Raw genomic sequence first — 20,551 nt, forward strand, 5'->3', positions numbered from 1 at the left:
GGGAGGTTACCAGAGGTTTGGGGATAGGGGGCTCGGGAGGTTACCAGAGGTTTGGGGATATGGGGCTCGGGAGGTTACCAGAGGTTTTGGGATAGGGGGATCGGGAGGTTACCAGAGGTTTGGGGATAGGAGGCTCGGGAGGTTACTAGAGGTTTGGGGATAGGGGGCTCGGGAGGTTATCAGAGGTTTGGGGATAGGGAGCTCGGGAGGTTACCAGAGGTTTGGGGATAGGGAGCTCGGGGGGTTACCAGCGGTTTGGGGATAGGGAGCTCGGGGGGTTACCAGAGGTTTGGAGATAGGGGGCTCGGGAGGTTACCAGAAGTTTGGGTTAGGGTTAGGAGGGGGGGTATGTGCAGACACATAGGGGGGCGTAATGTGCAGACATGGAGGGGGGGGGGGGTATGTGCAGACATGGAGGGGGGGGGTATGTGCAGACACGGAGGGGGGGGTATGTGCAGACACGGAGGGGGGGGTATGTGCAGACACAGAGGGGGGATATGTGCAGACACGGAGGGGGGGTATGTGCAGACACGGAGGGGGGGGTATGTGCAGACACGGAGGGGGGGTATGTGCAGACACGGAGGGGTGGTATGTGCAGACACGGAGGGGGGGGTATGTGCAGACACGGAGGGGGGGGGTATGTGCAGACACGGAGGGGGGGGGTATGTGCAGACACGGAGGGGGGGGTATGTGCAGACACGGAGGGGGGGGGTATGTGCAGACACGGAGGGAGGGGTATGTGCAGACACGGACGGGGGGGGTATGTGCAGACACGGACGGGGGGAGGTATGTGCAGACACGGAGGTGGGGGTATGTGCAGACAGGGATGGGGGGGTATGTGCAGACACGGAGGAGGGGGCAGGGGGCAGACACAGAGGGGGGGTAGGCACAGGGATACGGGGGGATGCGCAGACACGCTGGGGGCCTGGGGGCAGGCGCTGCGGGGGCTCGCAGTCTCGTCCTGCGGTCCTTACAGCCTGCTAAATGTCTGATATGAGCTGACGTTCTCTTCTGCGCTCAGGTAACAACGAACGAGGGGCCAGAAAGAGGAAACCGTCCAAAAGCAGCACAGACGAGAGCAAGGAGGACCCCAAGAACGAGACCCCCGAGATCTCCCCGCCACCTACCCAGCCCGAGATCTCCCTGCAGCCTCTCCATGTGGTACAGACCGACTTCAGCCCAGACACTCTGCAGAAGGCGGTGTGCTTCAGCCAGGACTGTACCAAGCTGCTGACGGGGGGAGCCGACGGGTACCTGCGTGTCTGGGAGGTATGTCCGGGATGCCCCAGTCTTGAAGAGGCTTGTGATTCATTATATAGCAGTGCCGAGCATGACTTCTATCTATATACTGTAGAGTCCCTGATACAGAATCATTGGGACACTGCTGTGTATAAGAAAGACCCTCCTAATGCTATTCATTCAGTTACCTGAATCCGGAGGTCTCCTGCCTGCTCGGACCTCAAGAGACCCCCAGGAGAGAGCGACATTAACCCCGTCACTGACAGAAGGGTCTGCAATGCGCATGCGCAGAATCGCACCCACAATACAGGGGAGAATATGTATGTATGTATGTATGTATGTCTTATTTATATAGCGCCATTAATGTACATAGCGCTTCACAGCAGTAATACATGTGGTAATCATATAAATAACAGATAATATAAATAACACATAATGGGGAGAAGTGCTTCAGACATTAAAGTGACATTTAGGAAAAAGTCCCTGCTCCGAGGAGCTTACAGTCTAATTGGTAGGTAGGGAGAACGTGCAGAGACGGTAGGAGGGCGTTCTGGTAAGTGCGTCTGCGGGGGGCCAAGCTTTATGTATGAGGTGTAAATTATCAGCCATGAAGCTACGCATATGCTTCCTTAAGCACTATATTATGATATATTGGTCAGCCCTAAATGTAGACCCTGGAGATCCCTTCGATCCAATATTGGAATGGTCAATCAATGCCTTTTCTCTTTAGCCCAGAGGACATCGATTCTCTGTATCTGCCCGTTGGCATCCATGTATACGTGACAATAACCGATAAGTCCCAGCATTGGGGTCCAGAGATGTTTCAAGGCGATCTGCTGATGGGTCAAGGAAATATATACCCAAATCTGCTAGTATCAAACGCATAAATAATATACGTCCATACAAAGAGTGCCACCAGGTGTAAGGATAGGGTACCGGTATTCTATAGATTGTCTGTGACCTCGAACAAGGGAGACCCAACACAAGCCATGGGTGACCAGGGACAAGGGGACCAGTGTCTGGGAGCGACACAGCCGACTGTAAAAATAACACAGCATTAGAGTTCAGAATATCATAGAGACATATACTGTGTTGTAAAATGGATATCCTCCGATATCGTCTCGCGCAAACGTCCATCCTATGTTAATGGCCAGACATGTTCAATCCTCCGACCGCACACAATGTCTTACACCCCAACACCTAGGTAATGTTGGTTATGTCATATTCCCTATTGCGACCACAAGGATATAAGGCGTCTAATTCATGTATCCAATACGTTTTGCGTTTCTTTAACCGCTGTAACCCGTCTCCACCCCTCGGTGGTTGTTGTACCACCTCTAATAATTGGAACCTGAGTTTGCTCACGTTATGGCCGGCCTGAGTGACGCGTGCAGACACCGGCTGATCTGACACCTTGCGCCTTTTAGTGGATTTATGCAGGCTTATTCTTTCTTTAGCCTTGTTTATAGTCTTACCCACGTATACCCGACCATATGGACATTTCAGCAGCTAGACCACAAACTCTGTATTACAGATAGTATTGTCCCTCATGTTGTATTTATGTCCCGTGTGGGGATGAAGGAAGGTGGGGCCCTTCTCTTCATTCTCACAGTGGGCACAGGACAAGCGTGGAAAAGTCCCCTTTATTTGGTGTTCCCTTGAACTGTGATGCCCTTGGTCTACCTGAGCCAATGTCTGCCCTCACTGAAGTATCTCTCAACGTTGGTGCTTCGGGGGTTCCACTGTTTTTGGATCTTGTTCATGGGAATACATGTACTGTATGAGGTCCTCTCCTTTATTCTTGACACCAATCATCTTACTCTCGAGAAGATCGTCTGGGTAACCTCTGTTCTGGAATTGTCCCACATTGTTCGTAGTCTATTCCCCACCCCCGATTCTTTGCTTCCTATTCATCTCACCCTGTGTTATTGTCTAACTGGTACAAATTGCTTGGTATTCTGCGGGTGAAATGTAGCAGTGTATTATGGTCAGTCACCTTGGTAAACAGGTCTGTCTTTAAGCTGTTACCCTGTTTATAGATCAAAGTGTCCAAATAGCTTCCTTGCTCTTGGCCAGATTCCAGTGTAGATGTAATGGTGGATATTGTCCCATTAATTTGTTGAACAAACGTTTCGAAGGTCCCAGCATTGCCCGTCCACATCATAAAGACATCATCGGTGCAGCGAAGCCACATTGTGGCGTACTGGCAATATAGTAAGTTGTTGGAAACAAAGGATTCTTCAAACTAATTGATATAGATATTGGCGTAGGATGGAGCATCGTTGGAAGCCATCGCCCGGAGCCCGAACATGGCATACGTGGTATCTTTTTTATTTCAAACATTTTTATTGTTTTCTGACAGGGGTACATTCACATCACTTGGTTGTTTATAGACATTAAACTTAATTAACATATACATTTAAAAGTGAACAACCCGAAGCATCTCAAAGTTGATTGATCAAGAAGAGTCGATCTGCCCCTAGTATTTTGAAACCTCCTATGCATTTAGATTCTATTATGTAGATCCCCGTCCGGGAGAATTAACAGTTATAGGAGGATCTTAAATCAAACCCCTTATATTAGTACTGTAAAGGATAGACAGAGAGAAAGAGGGGGAAAAGAGAGAAAACAGAAGAAGAGGGGGGAGAGGGGATAGGAACGGGGAAACCATATCTCATTTTTAATCTCTTTAATTATAACGCCACTGTGCCCAAACTTTCTCATATTGTACTATATTCTGTTTCAGGAGCGCCGATAGGTATTCCATAAGCTTGACCTCGCTTACCTTGCGAAGGACCATTTGCTTCGAAGGGGGTTTAATCTTTTTCCAATTAGCTGCTATTGAGCAGCGAGCCGCAGTCAGGATGAACGAAGCCAATTTTTTAAGAGGGACAGAGATATCTTCGATGGGTTTCGCGAGTAGGCATATCAGCGGGTCCATCCGGATCTCAACTCCTACCGTCTCCTCAACCAATGAGCATATCATATTCCAGAAAGTCTGGATCTTTGGGCATGTCCACCATATATGCACCATATCTCCTCTCTGGCCGCACCCCCTCCAACAGAGGTCAGACAGGCCAGGGAAGATCCGGCTCAGCCTACTCGGGATTAAGTACCATTGATATAGAATTTTATATATATTTTCCTTAGTAGTAGTGCAAATAGAAGTTTTGGCTGCTGCTTCCCAAATATCCTCCCATTCATCTCTGTCTATATCAAGATTGAGGTCTTCAGCCCATTTCATCATATAATTGTGGTTGACGGGACTCCTGGACCGTGCTAGCCCCGCGTAAATCTCTGAGATCAGACCCTTCCGGTATGTGCCCACCATACACATCTTTTCAAAAGACGTTGGACCTTCAAATTTGGATGTTTGGGAAATTGTTAGGAGAAAGTGTCTGATCTGAAGATAACCATAAAGTGGGAGTTTCAAGGGGAGGCATTTCTCCTGTAAATCAAGTAACGGAATAATAGTCCCTTTGTCTATTAGATCTCCTGCTGATTTCATATTAGCCAAACTAAATGCTTTAAGGTTCCCTGGGACACAACCCGGAGGGAATTCTGGGTTACCAAAAATGGGAGTGAGTATGGAGGGGGAAGACGTCAGTTTATATTTTTTTCTTGTTTTTGTCCAAATTTTCCACGTGCATCTCATTGCTCCCAGGCCTGTTCTGTCCGATATTATCTTCTCTCCCCCTCCGGACCAAAGTATTGCCCCGAGTGAGAGGGGAGCGACACAGGAGGACTCAATTTCCAACCAGCCACAAGACACTGGATCGTTGTTCCAAACTATCGCTTGTTTTAGGTGGGTCGCTTGATAATAATTAATTATATCTGGTACTCCCAGACCTCCACACTCCCGTGGTGCCAACATTACCGATCTAGCCACCCGCGGCTTTTTGTCCTTCCAGATGAATTGGAAAATACTATTTTGAATGCTTTTGAGGTCTGCCAGCGGAACACAGACCGGGAGGGTCTGGAAGACGTATACTGTAGTAGCCTGGGAAGGATGTTCATCTTAACAGATGTCACTCTTCCGAGCCATGAAATGTGGTACTTGTTCCAGCACTGGAGGTTTTTTTTAATATCTGTAAATAAGGGGGGGAAATTATATTTATATAAGGTAGCATAAGAATTTGCATAAGGTTTTTGTACAGAGCTCTGATCCCCTCTAAGAAGGGGCCCCTGAAGCCGAATTTAATCAATGTTTGGTCTAAAAAGTCCCACTTAATTCTATCGAATGCTTTTTCGGCATCCAAGCTTAACAAAAATGCTCTTGTACCTGAGAGATGCACGTGGTCCACAATGTTTATTATTTTCCGAGTATTATCTGAAGCTTGTCTGCCCGAAATAAATCCAACCTGGTCTTTATGAATCAAGCTCGGAAGAATCGGGTTTAGTCTGTTTGCTAAAATCTTACTATATATTTTTAGATCAGAATTTAGGAGAGATATCGGCCTGTAATTGCCACATTGCAGTGGGTCTCTACCTTCTTTGTGAATTATTGCCAGGTTGGCTGTAGACATAGAGGCCGGGACATCTTCACCCCCCATAAATGCATTGAAAACTTCTACTAGGTGAGGAACCAGCACGGCCTTAAACTTCTTGTAATATTGGTTTGAGAACCCGTCTGGCCCTGGAGTCTTATTTATTTTTAATTGTTTTATTACTTCAAATAGTTCTTTGGGCGTTATTTTTTCATTTAATTGTGAGATAGTTTTTTCTGGAAGGGCCGGAAGGTTGCATTCCTCTAAGTACTTTGAGATGGTCGTCAATCCGGACTGAGTATTTTGGGAGGGATTTAAATTATAGAGTTTCGTATAATATTCTGAGAATTCTTGGGCAATCTCGCTTTCTTTAAATGTTTTGAGACCAGATTTGGTTCGGATTGCTGTAATTTGGTTTTTGACCCTTTGACCTCTTAATTTATTGGCCAATAACCGGTCTGCCTTGTTTCCTTTATCGTAGAAACGTTGATTCGTCCATCGAAGTGCCCGCTCTACCTCCTCTAATTGGACTCTTTTAAATTCAGTCCTTGTTTCAACTAGGGTCTTATATATTTTTTTAGTAGGCTTGGATTTATGTTCAGTCTCCAGAGCCTGGACCTTGTCCATTAATTCTTTATATTCTTTTTGTTTTTTTTTCTTTTTATATGACGCTAGAGAAATGAGAGAGCCTCGAATAGATGCCTTATGGGCTTCCCACAGCGTGATCGGAGACTCGACTGACCCCTTGTTTAGGTCAAAATATTCTACTATTTTTTGAGTAAATGTGCTCACTATTTCTGGGGAATTTAACAGGGAATCATTTAGTTTCCATTTATAGCTGGAATTCTTTATAAAAGGCAAAGAGAGCTCCATTTCGATGGGGGCATGGTCAGACCAAGAAATTGAGCCAATATTCGACTGGGAGGACGCCTGGAGAACATCCCTGGTACCTAGAAAATAGTCAATCCTCGAGTAGGTCTGATGTGGGGTTGAGAAGAAGGAGTAATCTCTCTGTCCCTGGTGTTGGGACCTCCAGATATCAAACAGTGGGAAATCTTTCATTATTTCCTTAAATTTCTTAGCATTAAGGATAGTAGTCTTGGGTGGGACTGTGCCATGATCATTGGCTCTATCATGTTCCGGGGAACTGATCATATTAAAATCACCTGCAAGTATTACTGATGTGTGATTGTGTCTACTTACTATCTCCAACACTGTCTCGAGGAAAGGAACCTGGTTTTCATTTGGTGCATAGATGTTCACCATGGTGATCGGCACCCCTGAAAGAGAACCCAATAGGATTAAATATCTTCCCTCCGGGTCTGCAATGGATTTATCTATCGCAAAAGGAGTGTTACTGCGAAATAAAATGGCCACTCCTCTCTTCTTCTTGCAGCTTGATGCATAGTACGCCTGAGGATATGTGTTATTAAAAGTGTTGGGGGGTGAAATAGAGTTGAAATGTGTCTCTTGCAGGAAAAGGATATCTCCTTTGAGCTTATTCAGTTCCTGCAGAGCTAATCTTCGTTTCCTCACTGAGTTTAAACCTTTCACGTTCATGGATATAAGTTTTAATGTTGTTGTATTAGTCATTTCATGGCTGTTGGATTTGAGACCCTTGACTCGGCCGCTTTCCCAAGGCAGCTTAGGTCTGGGATGGGGTATAGGACAGGAGATAGAGTAAGAAGATAGGAAAGGAAACAGATGGGCTTTTAAAGAGCCCTAACATTGGATCCTCCGGTGCCCTAGTGGCCGAAGGTAAGAGCTTATTGCTCTTTGGAGAACTTCCTGTGCGCCCCCGCAACGGCTCCCTGAGAGAGGACTCCGAGCCCTCCTTTCGTGCTTCATTTCTACCAGTTATGTACATAAACTAATTAATAAAGGCACTAATACGTGGTATCTTTTTAAATAGAAAAGTATTCTGAGCCAACACAATTTGCTAATGATTTAACACAAAATGTGTTTCTTGTACAGTGATCTGGATATAACTCTCCATATTTATTTATTTATTTATAAAATATTTTACCAGGCAGTAATACATTGAGAGTTACCTCTCGTTTTCAAGTATGTCCTGGGCATAGAGTTAAGACAAATAATACATGGTTACAAATACAGTTACATAAATGAGCAGGGTATACATTATATACAAGACATTGCATGCACAGTTACAGATAATATATATTATGGGCGTATGAAACAGTTACAGACCAGGTTAAAATGTGAGACAGCCTTAGATTTGAAAGAACTTAAGCTGGTGGTGGATGTGGGAGTCTCCGGTAGGTTGTTCCAGTTTTGGGGTGCACGGAAGGAGAAGGAGGAACGTCCGGATACTTTGTTGAAGCTTGGCACCATGAACTGTCTGTTGCAGTCTGATCTCAGGTGATAAGTGGATATGGATCACAATAGCCTCCAACCCTTCCCCGTGAACAGTGGAGGTGTACAGGCTGTTGATGTCCATAGTCGCCAAAATTGTCCCTGATGTTAAATCATGCACGGCTCCTATTATAAGCAAAACATTGGGTGGCATACATTGGGTGGCAAACATTGGGTGGCAAACATTGGGTGGCATACATTGGGTGGCTTACATTGGGTGGCTTACATTGGGTGGCTTACATTGGGTGGCTTACATTGGGTACGATCGCCTCTTTACCACCAACGGTCTCCGTATTTGATCCAGAAAGCCGGCTAATAGCTGGAACATAGAATCGTTATCCGCTCAATTGATAGCAAGCGGCCTCCGTACGTTCAAGATAAGCTCTGTAGGTTTCAGCTAAGTACAGCATGCGTGGCATGCGTGGCATGCGTGGCATGCGTGTGAACTGGAATACACATGTGGACCTGATGGGGGATTTGGGAGAGACGCTCCTGCATGTAGCTGCCGTTTGATTATTCGGAGCTGGAAGAGCGCCTGCTTTTTGACGCTAAAACGAGCCTCCTGATTTCCTATAAAAACTACAGTCGGCAGCACCATGTCATAGGAGCTTACAAAAGGGTCGTTTGTTGGCCTGGAACATCACTCAGATGATATTTTCTGTATCCCATGATGTTGAATACATATATCTTTATATTTTTCTAATACTGGAGTGTTGTGAACATCTTTTCTGTTTTTATATCTATATCTCTATCTCATCACCTTCAGCCTGAGTCTCCCCATTGCTGGATGAAGTCTCCCCAGTGATCTCCCAGGTCCTGCGGTTACAGCCGCTCTTCTTCACATCGCTCCCACACATTCCCTCATCCCATCCTCTCCAGCCCGTGTCTCCCCACTGCTGGATGAAGTCTCCCCAGTGATCTCCCAGGTCCTGCGGTTACAGCCTCTCTTCTCCACGTCGCTCCCACACATTCCCTCATCCCATCCTCTCCAGCCCGTGTCTCCCCACTGCTGGATGAAGTCTCCCCATTGATCTCCCAGGTCCTGCGGTTACAGACGCTCTTCTCCACGTCGCTCCCACACATTCCCTCATCCCATCCTCTCCAGCCCGTGTCTCCCCACTGCTGGATGAAGTCTCCCCATTGATCTCCCAGGTCCTGCGGTTACAGCCTCTCTTCTCCACGTCTCTCCCACACATTCCCTCATCCCATCCTCCCCACCCCGTGTCTCCCCACTGCAGGATGAAGCCTCCCCAGTGATCTCCCAGGTCCTGCGGTTACAGCCTCTCTTCTTCACGTCGCTCCCACACATTCCCTCATCCCATCCTCCCCAGCCCGTGTCTCCCCACTGCTGGATGAAGCCTCCCCAGTGATCTCCCATGTCCTGCAGTTACAGCCTCTCTTCTCCACGTCGCTCCCACACACTCCCTCATCCCATCCTCTCCAGCCTGTGTCTCCCCACTGCTGGATGAAGCCTCCCCAGTGATCTCCCAGGTCCTGCGGTTACAGCCTCTCTTCTCCACGTCGCTCCCACACATTCCCTCATCCCATCCTCGCCAGCCTTAGTCTCCCCACTGCTGGATGCAGTCTCCCCAATGATCTCCCAGATCCTGCGGTTACAGCCTCTCTTCTCCACGTCGCTCCCACACATTCCCTCATCCCATCCTCTCCAGCCCGTGTTTCCCCACTGCTGTATGACGTGTCCCCAGTGATCTCCCAGGTCTTGGGGTTACAGCCTCTCTTCTCCACGTCGCTCCCAAACATTCCCTCATCCCATTCTCTCCTGCCCGTGTCTCCCCACTGCTGGATGAAGTCTCCCCAGTGATCTCCCAGGTCCTGCGGTTACAGCCACTTCTCCACGTCGCTCCCACACATTCCCTCATCCCATCCTCTCCAGCCCGTGTATCCCCACTGCTGAATGAAGTCTCATCAGTGATCTCCCAGGTCCTTCGAGTAAAGCCTCTCTTCTCCACGTCATTCCCTCATCTCACCCTCCCATCTTACTTTTGGTCTCTTGGAATCCAGTTGAGTACCGTCTTTGTCCAACGATGGTCATTTCTTCTCGCGAAATGTCTGGCCCACTGCCATTTCTTTAACAATGTCTTCACCCCTGTGATGATTTCAGACCACTTTGGTGGGTTTCAACCCATTCATTCTTTTTACTGTCTCTCTGAGTAATACCCAGCATGCATCTCTCCATATTTATTTGTGTTGTCTGAAGCTCCTGAATTATCTTCGTTTTTAGTGTCCAAGTTTCAAATCCACACGTGAGCACGGGCAGGATACACAGGTCACATCCATACGTGAGCACGAGCAGAATACACGGGTCACATCCATACTGTACGTGAGCATGGGCAGGATACACGGGTCACATCCATACGTGAGCACGGGCAGGATACATGGGTCACATCTATACGTGAGCATGGGCAGGATACACGGGTCACATCCATACGTGAGCACGGGCAGGATACACGGGTCACATCCATACGTGAGCATGGGCAGGATACACGGTCACATCCATACGTGAGCACAGGCAGGATACACGGGTCACATCCATGCGTGAGCACGGGCAGGATACACATTCACATCCGTACGTGAGCACGGGCAGGATACACAGTCACATCCATACGTGAGCACGGGCAGGATACAGGTCACATCTATACGTGAGCACGGGCAGGATACAGGTCACATCTATACGTGAGCACGGGCAGGATACACGTGTCACATCTATACGTGAGCACGGGCAGGATAAACGGTCACATCCATACGTGAGCACGGGCAGGATATATGGGTCACATCCATACGTGAGCACGGGCAGGATACACGGATCACATCCATACGTGAGCACGGCCAGGATATATGGGTCACATCCATACGTGAGCACGGGCAGGATAAACGGTCACATCCATATGTGAGCACGGGCAGGATAAACGGTCACATCCATACGTGAGCATGGGCATGATACACGGGTCACATCCATATGTGAGCACGGGCAGGATACACGGGTCACATCCATACGTGAGCACGGGCAGGATATATGGGTCACATCCATACGTGAGCACGGGCAGGATACACGGATCACATCCATACATGAGCATGGGCAGGCTACACGGGTCACATATCTACGTGAGCACAGGCAGGATACACGGGTCACATCCATATGTGAGCAAGCGCATGATACACGGGTCACATCCATACGTGAGCATGGGCATGATACACAGGTCACATCCATATGTGAGCATGGGCAGGATACACGGGTCACATCCATACGTAAGCACGGACAGGATACACAGGTCACATCCATACGTGAGCACGGGCAGGATACACGGGTCACATCCATGCGTGAGCACAGGCAGGATACACGGATCACATCCACACGTGAGCACGGGCAGGATACACGGATCACATCTATACGTGAGCACGGGCAGGATACACGGATCACATCTATACGTGAGCCCGGGCAGGATACACGGGTCACATCTATACGTGAGCACGAGCAGAATACACGGGTCACATCTATACGTGAGAACGGGCAGGATACACAGGTCACATCCATACGTGAGCATGGGCATGATACACGGGTCACATCCATATGTGAGCACGGGCAGGATACACGGGTCACATCCATACGTAAGCACGGACAGGATACACAGGTCACATCCATACGTGAGCACGGGCAGGATACACGGGTCACATCCATGCGTGAGCACAGGCAGGATACACGGATCACATCTATACGTGAGCACGGGCAGGATACACGGATCACATCTATACGTGAGCACGGGCAGGATACACGGATCACATCTATACGTGAGCACAGGCAGGATACACGGATCACATCTATACGTGAGCACGGGCCGGATACACGGGTCACATCCATGCGTGAGCACAGGCAGGATACACGGATCACATCTATACGTGAGCACGGGCAGGATACACGGATCACATCTATACGTGAGCACGGGCAGGATACACGGATCACATCTATACGTGAGCACGGGCAGGATACACGGATCACATCTATACGTGAGCACGGGCAGGATACACGGATCACATCTATACGTGAGCACGGGCAGGATACACGGATCACATCTATACGTGAGCACGGGCAGGATACACGGATCACATCTATACGTGAGCACGGGCCGGATACACGGATCACATCTATACGTGAGCACGGGCAGGATACACGGGTCACATCTATACGTGAGCACGGGCAGGATACACGGGTCACATCCATGCGTGAGCACGGGCAGGATACACGGGTCACATCCATACGTAAGCACGGACAGGATACACAGGTCACATCCATACGTGAGCACGGGCAGGATACACGGGTCACATCCATGCGTGAGCACAGGCAGGATACACGGATCACATCCACACGTGAGCACGGGCAGGATACACGGATCACATCTATACGTGAGCACGGGCAGGATACACGGATCACATCTATACGTGAGCCCGGGCAGGATACACGGGTCACATCTATACGTGAGCACGAGCAGAATACACGGGTCACATCTATACGTGAGAACGGGCAGGATACACAGGTCACATCCATACGTGAGCATGGGCATGATACACGGGTCACATCCATATGTGAGCACGGGCAGGATACACGGGTCACATCCATACGTAAGCACGGACAGGATACACAGGTCACATCCATACGTGAGCACGGGCAGGATACACGGGTCACATCCATGCGTGAGCACAGGCAGGATACACGGATCACATCTATACGTGAGCACGGGCAGGATACACGGATCACATCTATACGTGAGCACGGGCAGGATACACGGATCACATCTATACGTGAGCACGGGCAGGATACACGGATCACATCTATACGTGAGCACGGGCCGGATACACGGGTCACATCCATGCGTGAGCACAGGCAGGATACACGGATCACATCTATACGTGAGCACGGGCAGGATACACGGATCACATCTATACGTGAGCACGGGCAGGATACACGGATCACATCTATACGTGAGCACGGGCAGGATACACGGATCACATCTATACGTGAGCACGGGCAGGATACACGGATCACATCTATACGTGAGCACGGGCAGGATACACGGATCACATCTATACGTGAGCACGGGCAGGATACACGGATCACATCTATACGTGAGCACGGGCCGGATACACGGATCACATCTATACGTGAGCACGGGCAGGATACACGGGTCACATCTATACGTGAGCACGGGCAGGATACACGGGTCACATCCATGCGTGAGCACGGGCAGGATACACGGGTCACATCTATACGTGAGCACGGGCAGGATACACGGGTCACATCCATGCGTGAGCACGGGCAGGATACACAGGTCTAAAATGTTCCTCTTGAGCCACCGTGGAAGGTTCCCTTGTGAGATTGTCGTGTTTCTTCCACACGCCGGCGTCCCGTCTCCATTCTTCTGTTGATTTCATTTGAAAACTAGCAGCACTATACAAGAACAAACTATTAGTATTATTATCCTTTACACACACATACTGTAATGAGGAGATTTTAAACTAGGATGGAGGGGGGAGGGGAATGAAACAGATAATGAACTAAATGGAATAGATGAGGATACAAGGTGGTATGGAGGTAGAATGGGGGCAAGTGTGAGTTTGACAAGCAGTGAGACACCCATAGTAAATAGAGATAATACTAGAAAACTTCTTAAGACTAAACCAAGTGGGAGCAGAAAGGAAGGAGCAGATAAGATAATAGTACAGGCTGAAAAAACCTGAAATGCATGCTTGCTAATGCAAGAAGCCTGACAGATAAAATGGGGGAGCTTGAATTAATAGCTGCAAGGGAGCAGTATGATATCGTAGGCATTACTGAGACATGGTGGGGTGAAACTCATGACTGGACAGTTAATTTTGAGAGTTATTCCCTTTTTCGGAAGGATTGAGCAAATAGAAGAGGCGGTGGAGTATGTTTATATGTTAAACCGGATCTAAAACCTAAATATTAGCAGTGGAGGTAAAAGTACAAAGAAAATGTTTGTGGGAATATGCTATAAACCACTTAATATCTGTGAGATTGAGGAAGCTAAAATACTATTGCAATCGAGAAAGGCATCAAAACTGGGTCATGTTTGCAAAATGGGTGATTTTAATGATCCAGTCATAGACTGGGACAATGAGATTAGCATTACAATGAAAGAAAGCAGGTTTTTGGGGGTGCTTAAAGACAATTATATGACCCAAATTATTGAGGAACCAACCAGGAGAGGGGCAATACTGGATTTGGTCATATCAAACAATGTAGAAGTAATAACAAATATTCAAGTCCTGGAACATTTGGGTAACAGTGATCATAACATGGTCTCATTTTAAATGATCAAAAAACAGAATTCTTATGTTCAACAAAGACCTTAAACTTTAGAAAGGCCCATTTTTAATGAACTAAGGTCTAATCTAGTAGTAATACAATGGGATGATGTTTTTGCAGGGAAATATGTTGAAGATAAATGATCAGTCTTTAAAACATTGTTAGAAAAGCACACTTATCAGTGTATACCCTTGGGTAATAAGTATAAAAGAAATAAGTCAAAACCAATGTGGCTAAATAAACAGGTAGGGGAGGAAATGGACAAGAAGAGGAAGGTGTTTAGATTCTTTAACCTTTTGCGGTCCAATTAATTTTCACTAAGTGCACTAGTAGGTCTAATTTAATTTTCGGGAAAAAAAACACATACAGCTTTTTTTGTTTTTTTTGCGCACACTCACAACGCGCTGCCCACACGACACGCGCTGCGCGCACTACACTCGCTACGCGCACTACACTAGCTGTGCGCACTACACTTGCTGCGCGCACTGCACACACACTGCACGCACTCACTGTGCACTCACTGCGCACGCACTGCGCACACACAGCCCCCTACACCCTTCCTCCCTTGCTCCGATGTCAGCTGCTGGGAGTCATCGTGGGGCTGCCTGCGGGGATTGGCACAGAGTTAGAGGGGTGGTCAGATCGAAGCTGAGCTGGAGGGGTGGTCGGATCGGCGCAGGGCTGGGGGGGGATCAGATCGGCGCAGGGCTTTGGGAGTGGGCGGAGCAGCGCAGGGCTTTCTGGGTGGCAGATCGGCGCGTGGGGGGGACGCATGGTTGCATCAGTGCGGTGCAAGGAGAATGCAGGGGAAGTGCTGCGGGCGCCTCACTCCACAGCTTTCAGCTTTCCTCCCTCCTCCCTCCTCCCTCCTCCCTCCTCCCTCCACCCGGTCCGACATTGGACCGCAAGTGGCAAATACTAGTGTCGGATATACTCCGACATTCGACCGGAAAGGGTTAAGTCATCATTATAAGGAATATAACAAAAGTTGCAAATGGGCAAAAATGGATAATGAAGAAAGGATTGCAAAGGATTGCAAAAAAGTTCTTTAAGTACCGTAATAACAAAAAAATGAGAAAAGAAAATATAGGACCCTTTCAGTGTGAGATGGGTAGGCAGATTATTGGAGATAAGGATAAAGCTGAGGTATTAAACACATTCTTTGCCTCTGTGTTTACCAGGGAAGAATCAAGTTCAATAGTAGTGCCGCAGGAGGAAGCCACAACCTCCATATTAATGAACAATTGGTTAACTAAGGAAGAAGTTCATAAGCGACTTGAAAAATGAAAGTAAATAAGGCACCTGGCCCCGATGGCATACATCCAAGAGTTCAAGGAGTTAAGCTCAGTAATAGCAAAACCATTATATTTAATATTCAAGGACTCCATTTCCACAGGCTCAGTACCACAAGATTGGTGTAAAGCAGATGTGGTGCCTATATTTAAAAAGGGAGCTAGATCACAACTGGGGAATTACAGACCTGTAAGCCTGACTTCAATAGTGGGGAAACTACTTGAAGGTTTAATACGGGATAATATTCAGGAATACCTAATGGATAACAAAATTATAAGTAATAGTCAGCATGGATTTATGAAGGATAGATCATGCCAAACTAACCTTATTAGTTTTTTTTGAGGAGGTAAGTAGGAATTTAGACCAGGGTAATGCAGTTAATGTTGTCCACTTAGATTTTGCAAAGGCTTTTGATACGGTTTCACACAAGAGATTAGTGTACAAAATATAGCAAATTGGACTCAGTAATAATATATGCAGCTGGATTGAAAACTGGTTAAAGGACAGACAACAGAGGGTTGTCATAAATGGAACTTTTTCGGGTTGGGCTAAAGTCGTGAGTGGAGTACCTCAGGGATCGGTACTGGGACCCCTGCTTTTTAACTTGTTTATTAATGACCTTGAGGTTGGGATCGAGAGCAAAGTCTCCATCTTTGCTGATGATACTAAATTGTGTAAGGTAATAGAATCAGAGCAGGATGTAATTTCTCTTCAGAAGGACTTGGAGAGACTGGAAACGTGGGCAGGTAAATGGCAGATGAGGTTTAATACAGATAAATGTAAGGTTATGCATTTGGGATGCAAGAATAAAAAGAAGACTTACAAATTAAAAGGGGATACATTAGGGCAGGGGTGCGCAAAGTGGGGGGTTGGAAAATTTCTATGGCAACGTGACGTCACATGACACTTTGTTTTGACGCCGGAGCCTTGCAGGAGGGGAGGGGGGGGGCGCGAGATAGGAGGTGAGAAGACAGGGGGCGCACAGGGTCAAAAGTTTGCGCACCCCTGCATCAGGAGAATCGTTGGTGGAGAAAGATTTAGGAGTATTTGTAAACAGCAGGCTTAGCAATAGTGCCCAATGTCAGGCAGTAGCTGCAAAGGCAAACTAGATCTTATCTTGCATCAAACGGGCAATGGATGGAAGGGAAGTAAACATAATTATGCCCCTTTACAAACCATTAGTAAGACCACACCTTGAATATGGAGTACAATTTGGGGCCCCACTCCTTAGAAAATGCATTATGGATCTAGAGATTAAATTAATAAAGGGGATGGACATTCTAACTTATGAGGAGAGGCTAGCTGAAATAGATTTATTTACATTAGAAAAGAGGCGTCTAAGAGGGGATATGATAACTATATACAAATATATTCGGGGACAATACAAGGAGCTTTCAAAAGAACTATTCATCCCACGGGCAGTACAAAGGACTCGGGGCCATCCCTTAAGGTTGGAGGAACGGAGATTTCACCAGCAACAAAGGAAAGGGTTCTTTACAGTAAGGGCAGTTACAATGTGGAATTCATTACCCATGGAGACTGTGATGGCAGATACAATAGATTTGTTCCAAACAGGATGGACATCTTTTTAGAAAGGACAGGTATACAGGGATATACCAAATAAGTATACATGGGAAGGATGTTGATCCAGGGATTCATCCGATTGCCAATTCTTGGAGTCAGGAAGGAATTTTTTTTCCCCTTATGAGATATCCTTGGATAATATGACACTGGGGTTTTTTGTTTGCCTTCCTCTGTATCAATAAGTAAGTATAGATATAGGATAAAGTATATGTTGTCTAAATTTAGCATAGGTTGAACTTTCCTCTACTCTGGTACCTTTCCCTCCTCCTTCAAACATGCAACAGTCATACCATTACACAAAAACAGCAAGCTTGACCCTACCTGTCTTTCTAACTATCGACCTGTCTCCCCCCTGCCTTTTGCCTCTAAACTCCTTGAACGTCTTGTATTCTCTCGCTTGCTCCATTTTCTCAACACCCATTCTCTGCTAGACCCTCTACAATCTGGCTTCCGCACTGCTCACTCCACGGAAACAGCCCTCACTAAAATAACTAATTACCTCCATGCAGCCAAAGACATAGGTCATTACACTCTGCTCATATTACTCGACCTCTCTGCAGCATTTGACACCGTGGACCACCCTCTTCTTCACATTCTCCATACTCTTGGCATTCGGAACAAAGCTCTATCCTGGATCTCCTCCTACCTCTCCCATCGTACTTTCAGTGTCTCTTCTGCTAACACCTCCTCGCCCTCTATTGATCTCTCTGTGGGGGTACCCCAGGGCTCTGTCCTGGGACCTCTTCTCTTTTCTCTGTACACACTCTCTAGGTGACCTAATAACATCTTTTGGGTTTAAATATCACCTCTATGCTGACGACACACAAATATACTTTTCAACACCTGACCTTACACCTGCTATACAGACCAAAGTTTCTGAATGTCTCTCTGCTATATCATCCTGGATGGCCCTCCGTCGCCTTAAACTCAACATGGCTAAAACAGAGCTCCTCATACTTCCTCCCAAACCTGGCCCTACTACCTCCTTCCACATTACTGTTGGAACTACGATCATCCACCCAGTAGCCCAAGCACGCTGCCTAGGGGTCACACTCAACTCCTCTCTCACATTCGCCCCTCACATTCAAAACATTTCTAAAACTTGTCGCTTTTTCCTCCGCAATATAACAAAGATACGCCCTTTCCTCTGTTGCTCGACTGCTAAAACTGTGACTCAGGCCCTCATTCTCTCCCGTCTTGATTACTGTAACCTCCTGCTGTCCGGCCTTCCTGCCTCTCACCTGTCTCCCCTACAATCTATCCTAAACGCTGCTACCAGAATCACTCTACTCTTTCCTAGATCTGTCTCAGCATCTCCCCTCATGAAATCCCTCTCCTGGCTTCCTATCAAATCCTGCATCTCACACTCCATTCTTCTCCTCACTTTTAAAGCTTTACACTCTTCTGCCCCTCCTTACATCTCAGCCCTAATTTCTCGCTATACACCATCCCAACTCTTGTGTTCTGCTCAAGGATGTCTTCTTTCTACCCCCTTTGTATCTAAAGCCCTCTCCCGCCTTAAACCTTTCTCACTGACTGCCCCACACCTCTGGAATGCCCTTCCCCTCAGTACCCGACTAGCACCCTCTCTATCCACCTTTAAGACCCACCTTAAGACACACTTGCTTAAAGAAGCATATGAATAGCACTGTGGATAATCTGAACACACGATACATAAAGCTTAGCCCCCTGCAGACGCACTTACCAGAACTCCCTCCTACTGTCTCTGTACGTTCTCCCTACCTACCAATTAGACTGTAAGCTCCTCGGGGCAGGGACTCCTCTTCCGAAATGTTATGTTTATGTCTAAAGCACTTATTCCCATGATCTGTTATTTATATTATCTGTTATTTATTTGATTACCACATGTATTACTACTGTGAAGCGCTATGTACATTAATGGCGCTATATAAATAAAGACATACAATACAATACTGTAATGGCCGCGGTGTTACTGACCGTAGAATTGTTCCTGATCTCTCCCCCTTTTCTCTCCTAGTTCCCCGGCATGGAGAAGCTTCTGGACTGTAAAGCCCACAACGGAGAGATTGAAGATATCACAGTGAGCCCGGGGAGTAAGGTGAGCGTTACAGGTACCCGGGCACAGAATCTGGGTACTGTGAGCCCGGGGAGTAGGGTGAGCGTTACAGGTACCCGGGCACAGAATCTGGGTACTGTGAGCATAGAGTAGGGTGAGCGTTACAGGTACCCGGGCACAGAATCTGGGTACTGTGAGCATAGAGTAGGGTGAGCGTTACAGGTACCCGGGCACAGAATCTGGGTACTGTGAGCATAGAGTAGGGTGCGCGTTACAGGTACCCGGGCACAGAATCTGGGTACTGTGAGCATAGAGTAGGGTGAGCGTTACAGGTACCCGGGCACAGAATCTGGGTACTGTGAGCATAGAGTAGGGTGAGCGTTACAGGTACCCGGGCACAGAATCTGGGTACTGTGAGCATAGAGTAGGGTGAGCGTTACAGGTACCCGGGCACAGAATCTGGGTACTGTGAGCATAGAGTAGGATGAGCGTTACAGGTACCCGGGCACAGAATCTGGGTACTGTGAGCATAGAGTAGGGTGAGCGTTACAGGTACCCGGGCACAGAATCTGGGTACTGTGAGCATAGAGTAGGGTGAGCGTTACAGGTACCCGGGCACAGAATCTGGGTACTGTGAGCATAGAGTAGGGTGAGCATTACAGGTACCCTGGCACAGAATCTGGGTACTGTGAGCATAGAGTAGGGTGAGCGTTACAGGTACCCGGGCACAGAATCTGGGTACTGTGAGCATAGAGTATGGTGCGCGTTACAGGTACCCGGGCACAGAATCTGGGTACTGTGAGCATAGAGTAGGGGAGCATTACAGGTACCCAGGCACAGAATCTGGGTACTGTGAGCATAGAGTAGGGTGAGCGTTACAGGTACCCGGGCACAGAATCTGGGTACTGTGAGCATAGAGTAGGGATAGCGTTACAGGTACCCGGGCACAGAATCTGGGTACTGTGAGCATAGAGTAGGGGAGCATTACAGGTACCCGGGCACAGAATCTGGGTACTGTGAGCATAGAGTAGGGGAGCATTACAGGTACCCAGGCACAGAATCTGGGTACTGTGAGCATAGAGTAGGGTGAGCGTTACAGGTACCTGGGCACAGAATCTGGGTACTGTGAGCATAGAGTAGGGGAGCATTACAGGTACCCTGGCACAGAATCTGGGTACTGTGAGCATAGAGTAGGGT

At 47.6% G+C, this 20,551-nt stretch overlaps 1 protein-coding gene across 1 annotated transcript in view; it reads left to right on the forward strand.

Annotated features, from left to right (window-relative positions):
• Nucleotides 1-19,396, forward strand: part of PREB (prolactin regulatory element binding) — a gene marked incomplete at its 3' end in the record, with an annotated part of 42,595 nt that extends 23,199 nt beyond the window's left edge. Inside the window, exons 4-5 of the mRNA XM_075584875.1 lie at nucleotides 1,022-1,269; nucleotides 19,316-19,396. Coding sequence (XP_075440990.1) covers nucleotides 1,022-1,269; nucleotides 19,316-19,396 — 329 coding nt within the window. The remainder of the gene's footprint in view (nucleotides 1-1,021; nucleotides 1,270-19,315) is intronic.
• Between the last annotated feature and the right edge of the window lie 1,155 nt (nucleotides 19,397-20,551).

Source organism: Ascaphus truei, unplaced genomic scaffold, assembly GCF_040206685.1.
Source record: "Ascaphus truei isolate aAscTru1 unplaced genomic scaffold, aAscTru1.hap1 HAP1_SCAFFOLD_797, whole genome shotgun sequence".
Classification (NCBI taxonomy): Eukaryota; Metazoa; Chordata; class Amphibia; order Anura; family Ascaphidae; genus Ascaphus; species Ascaphus truei.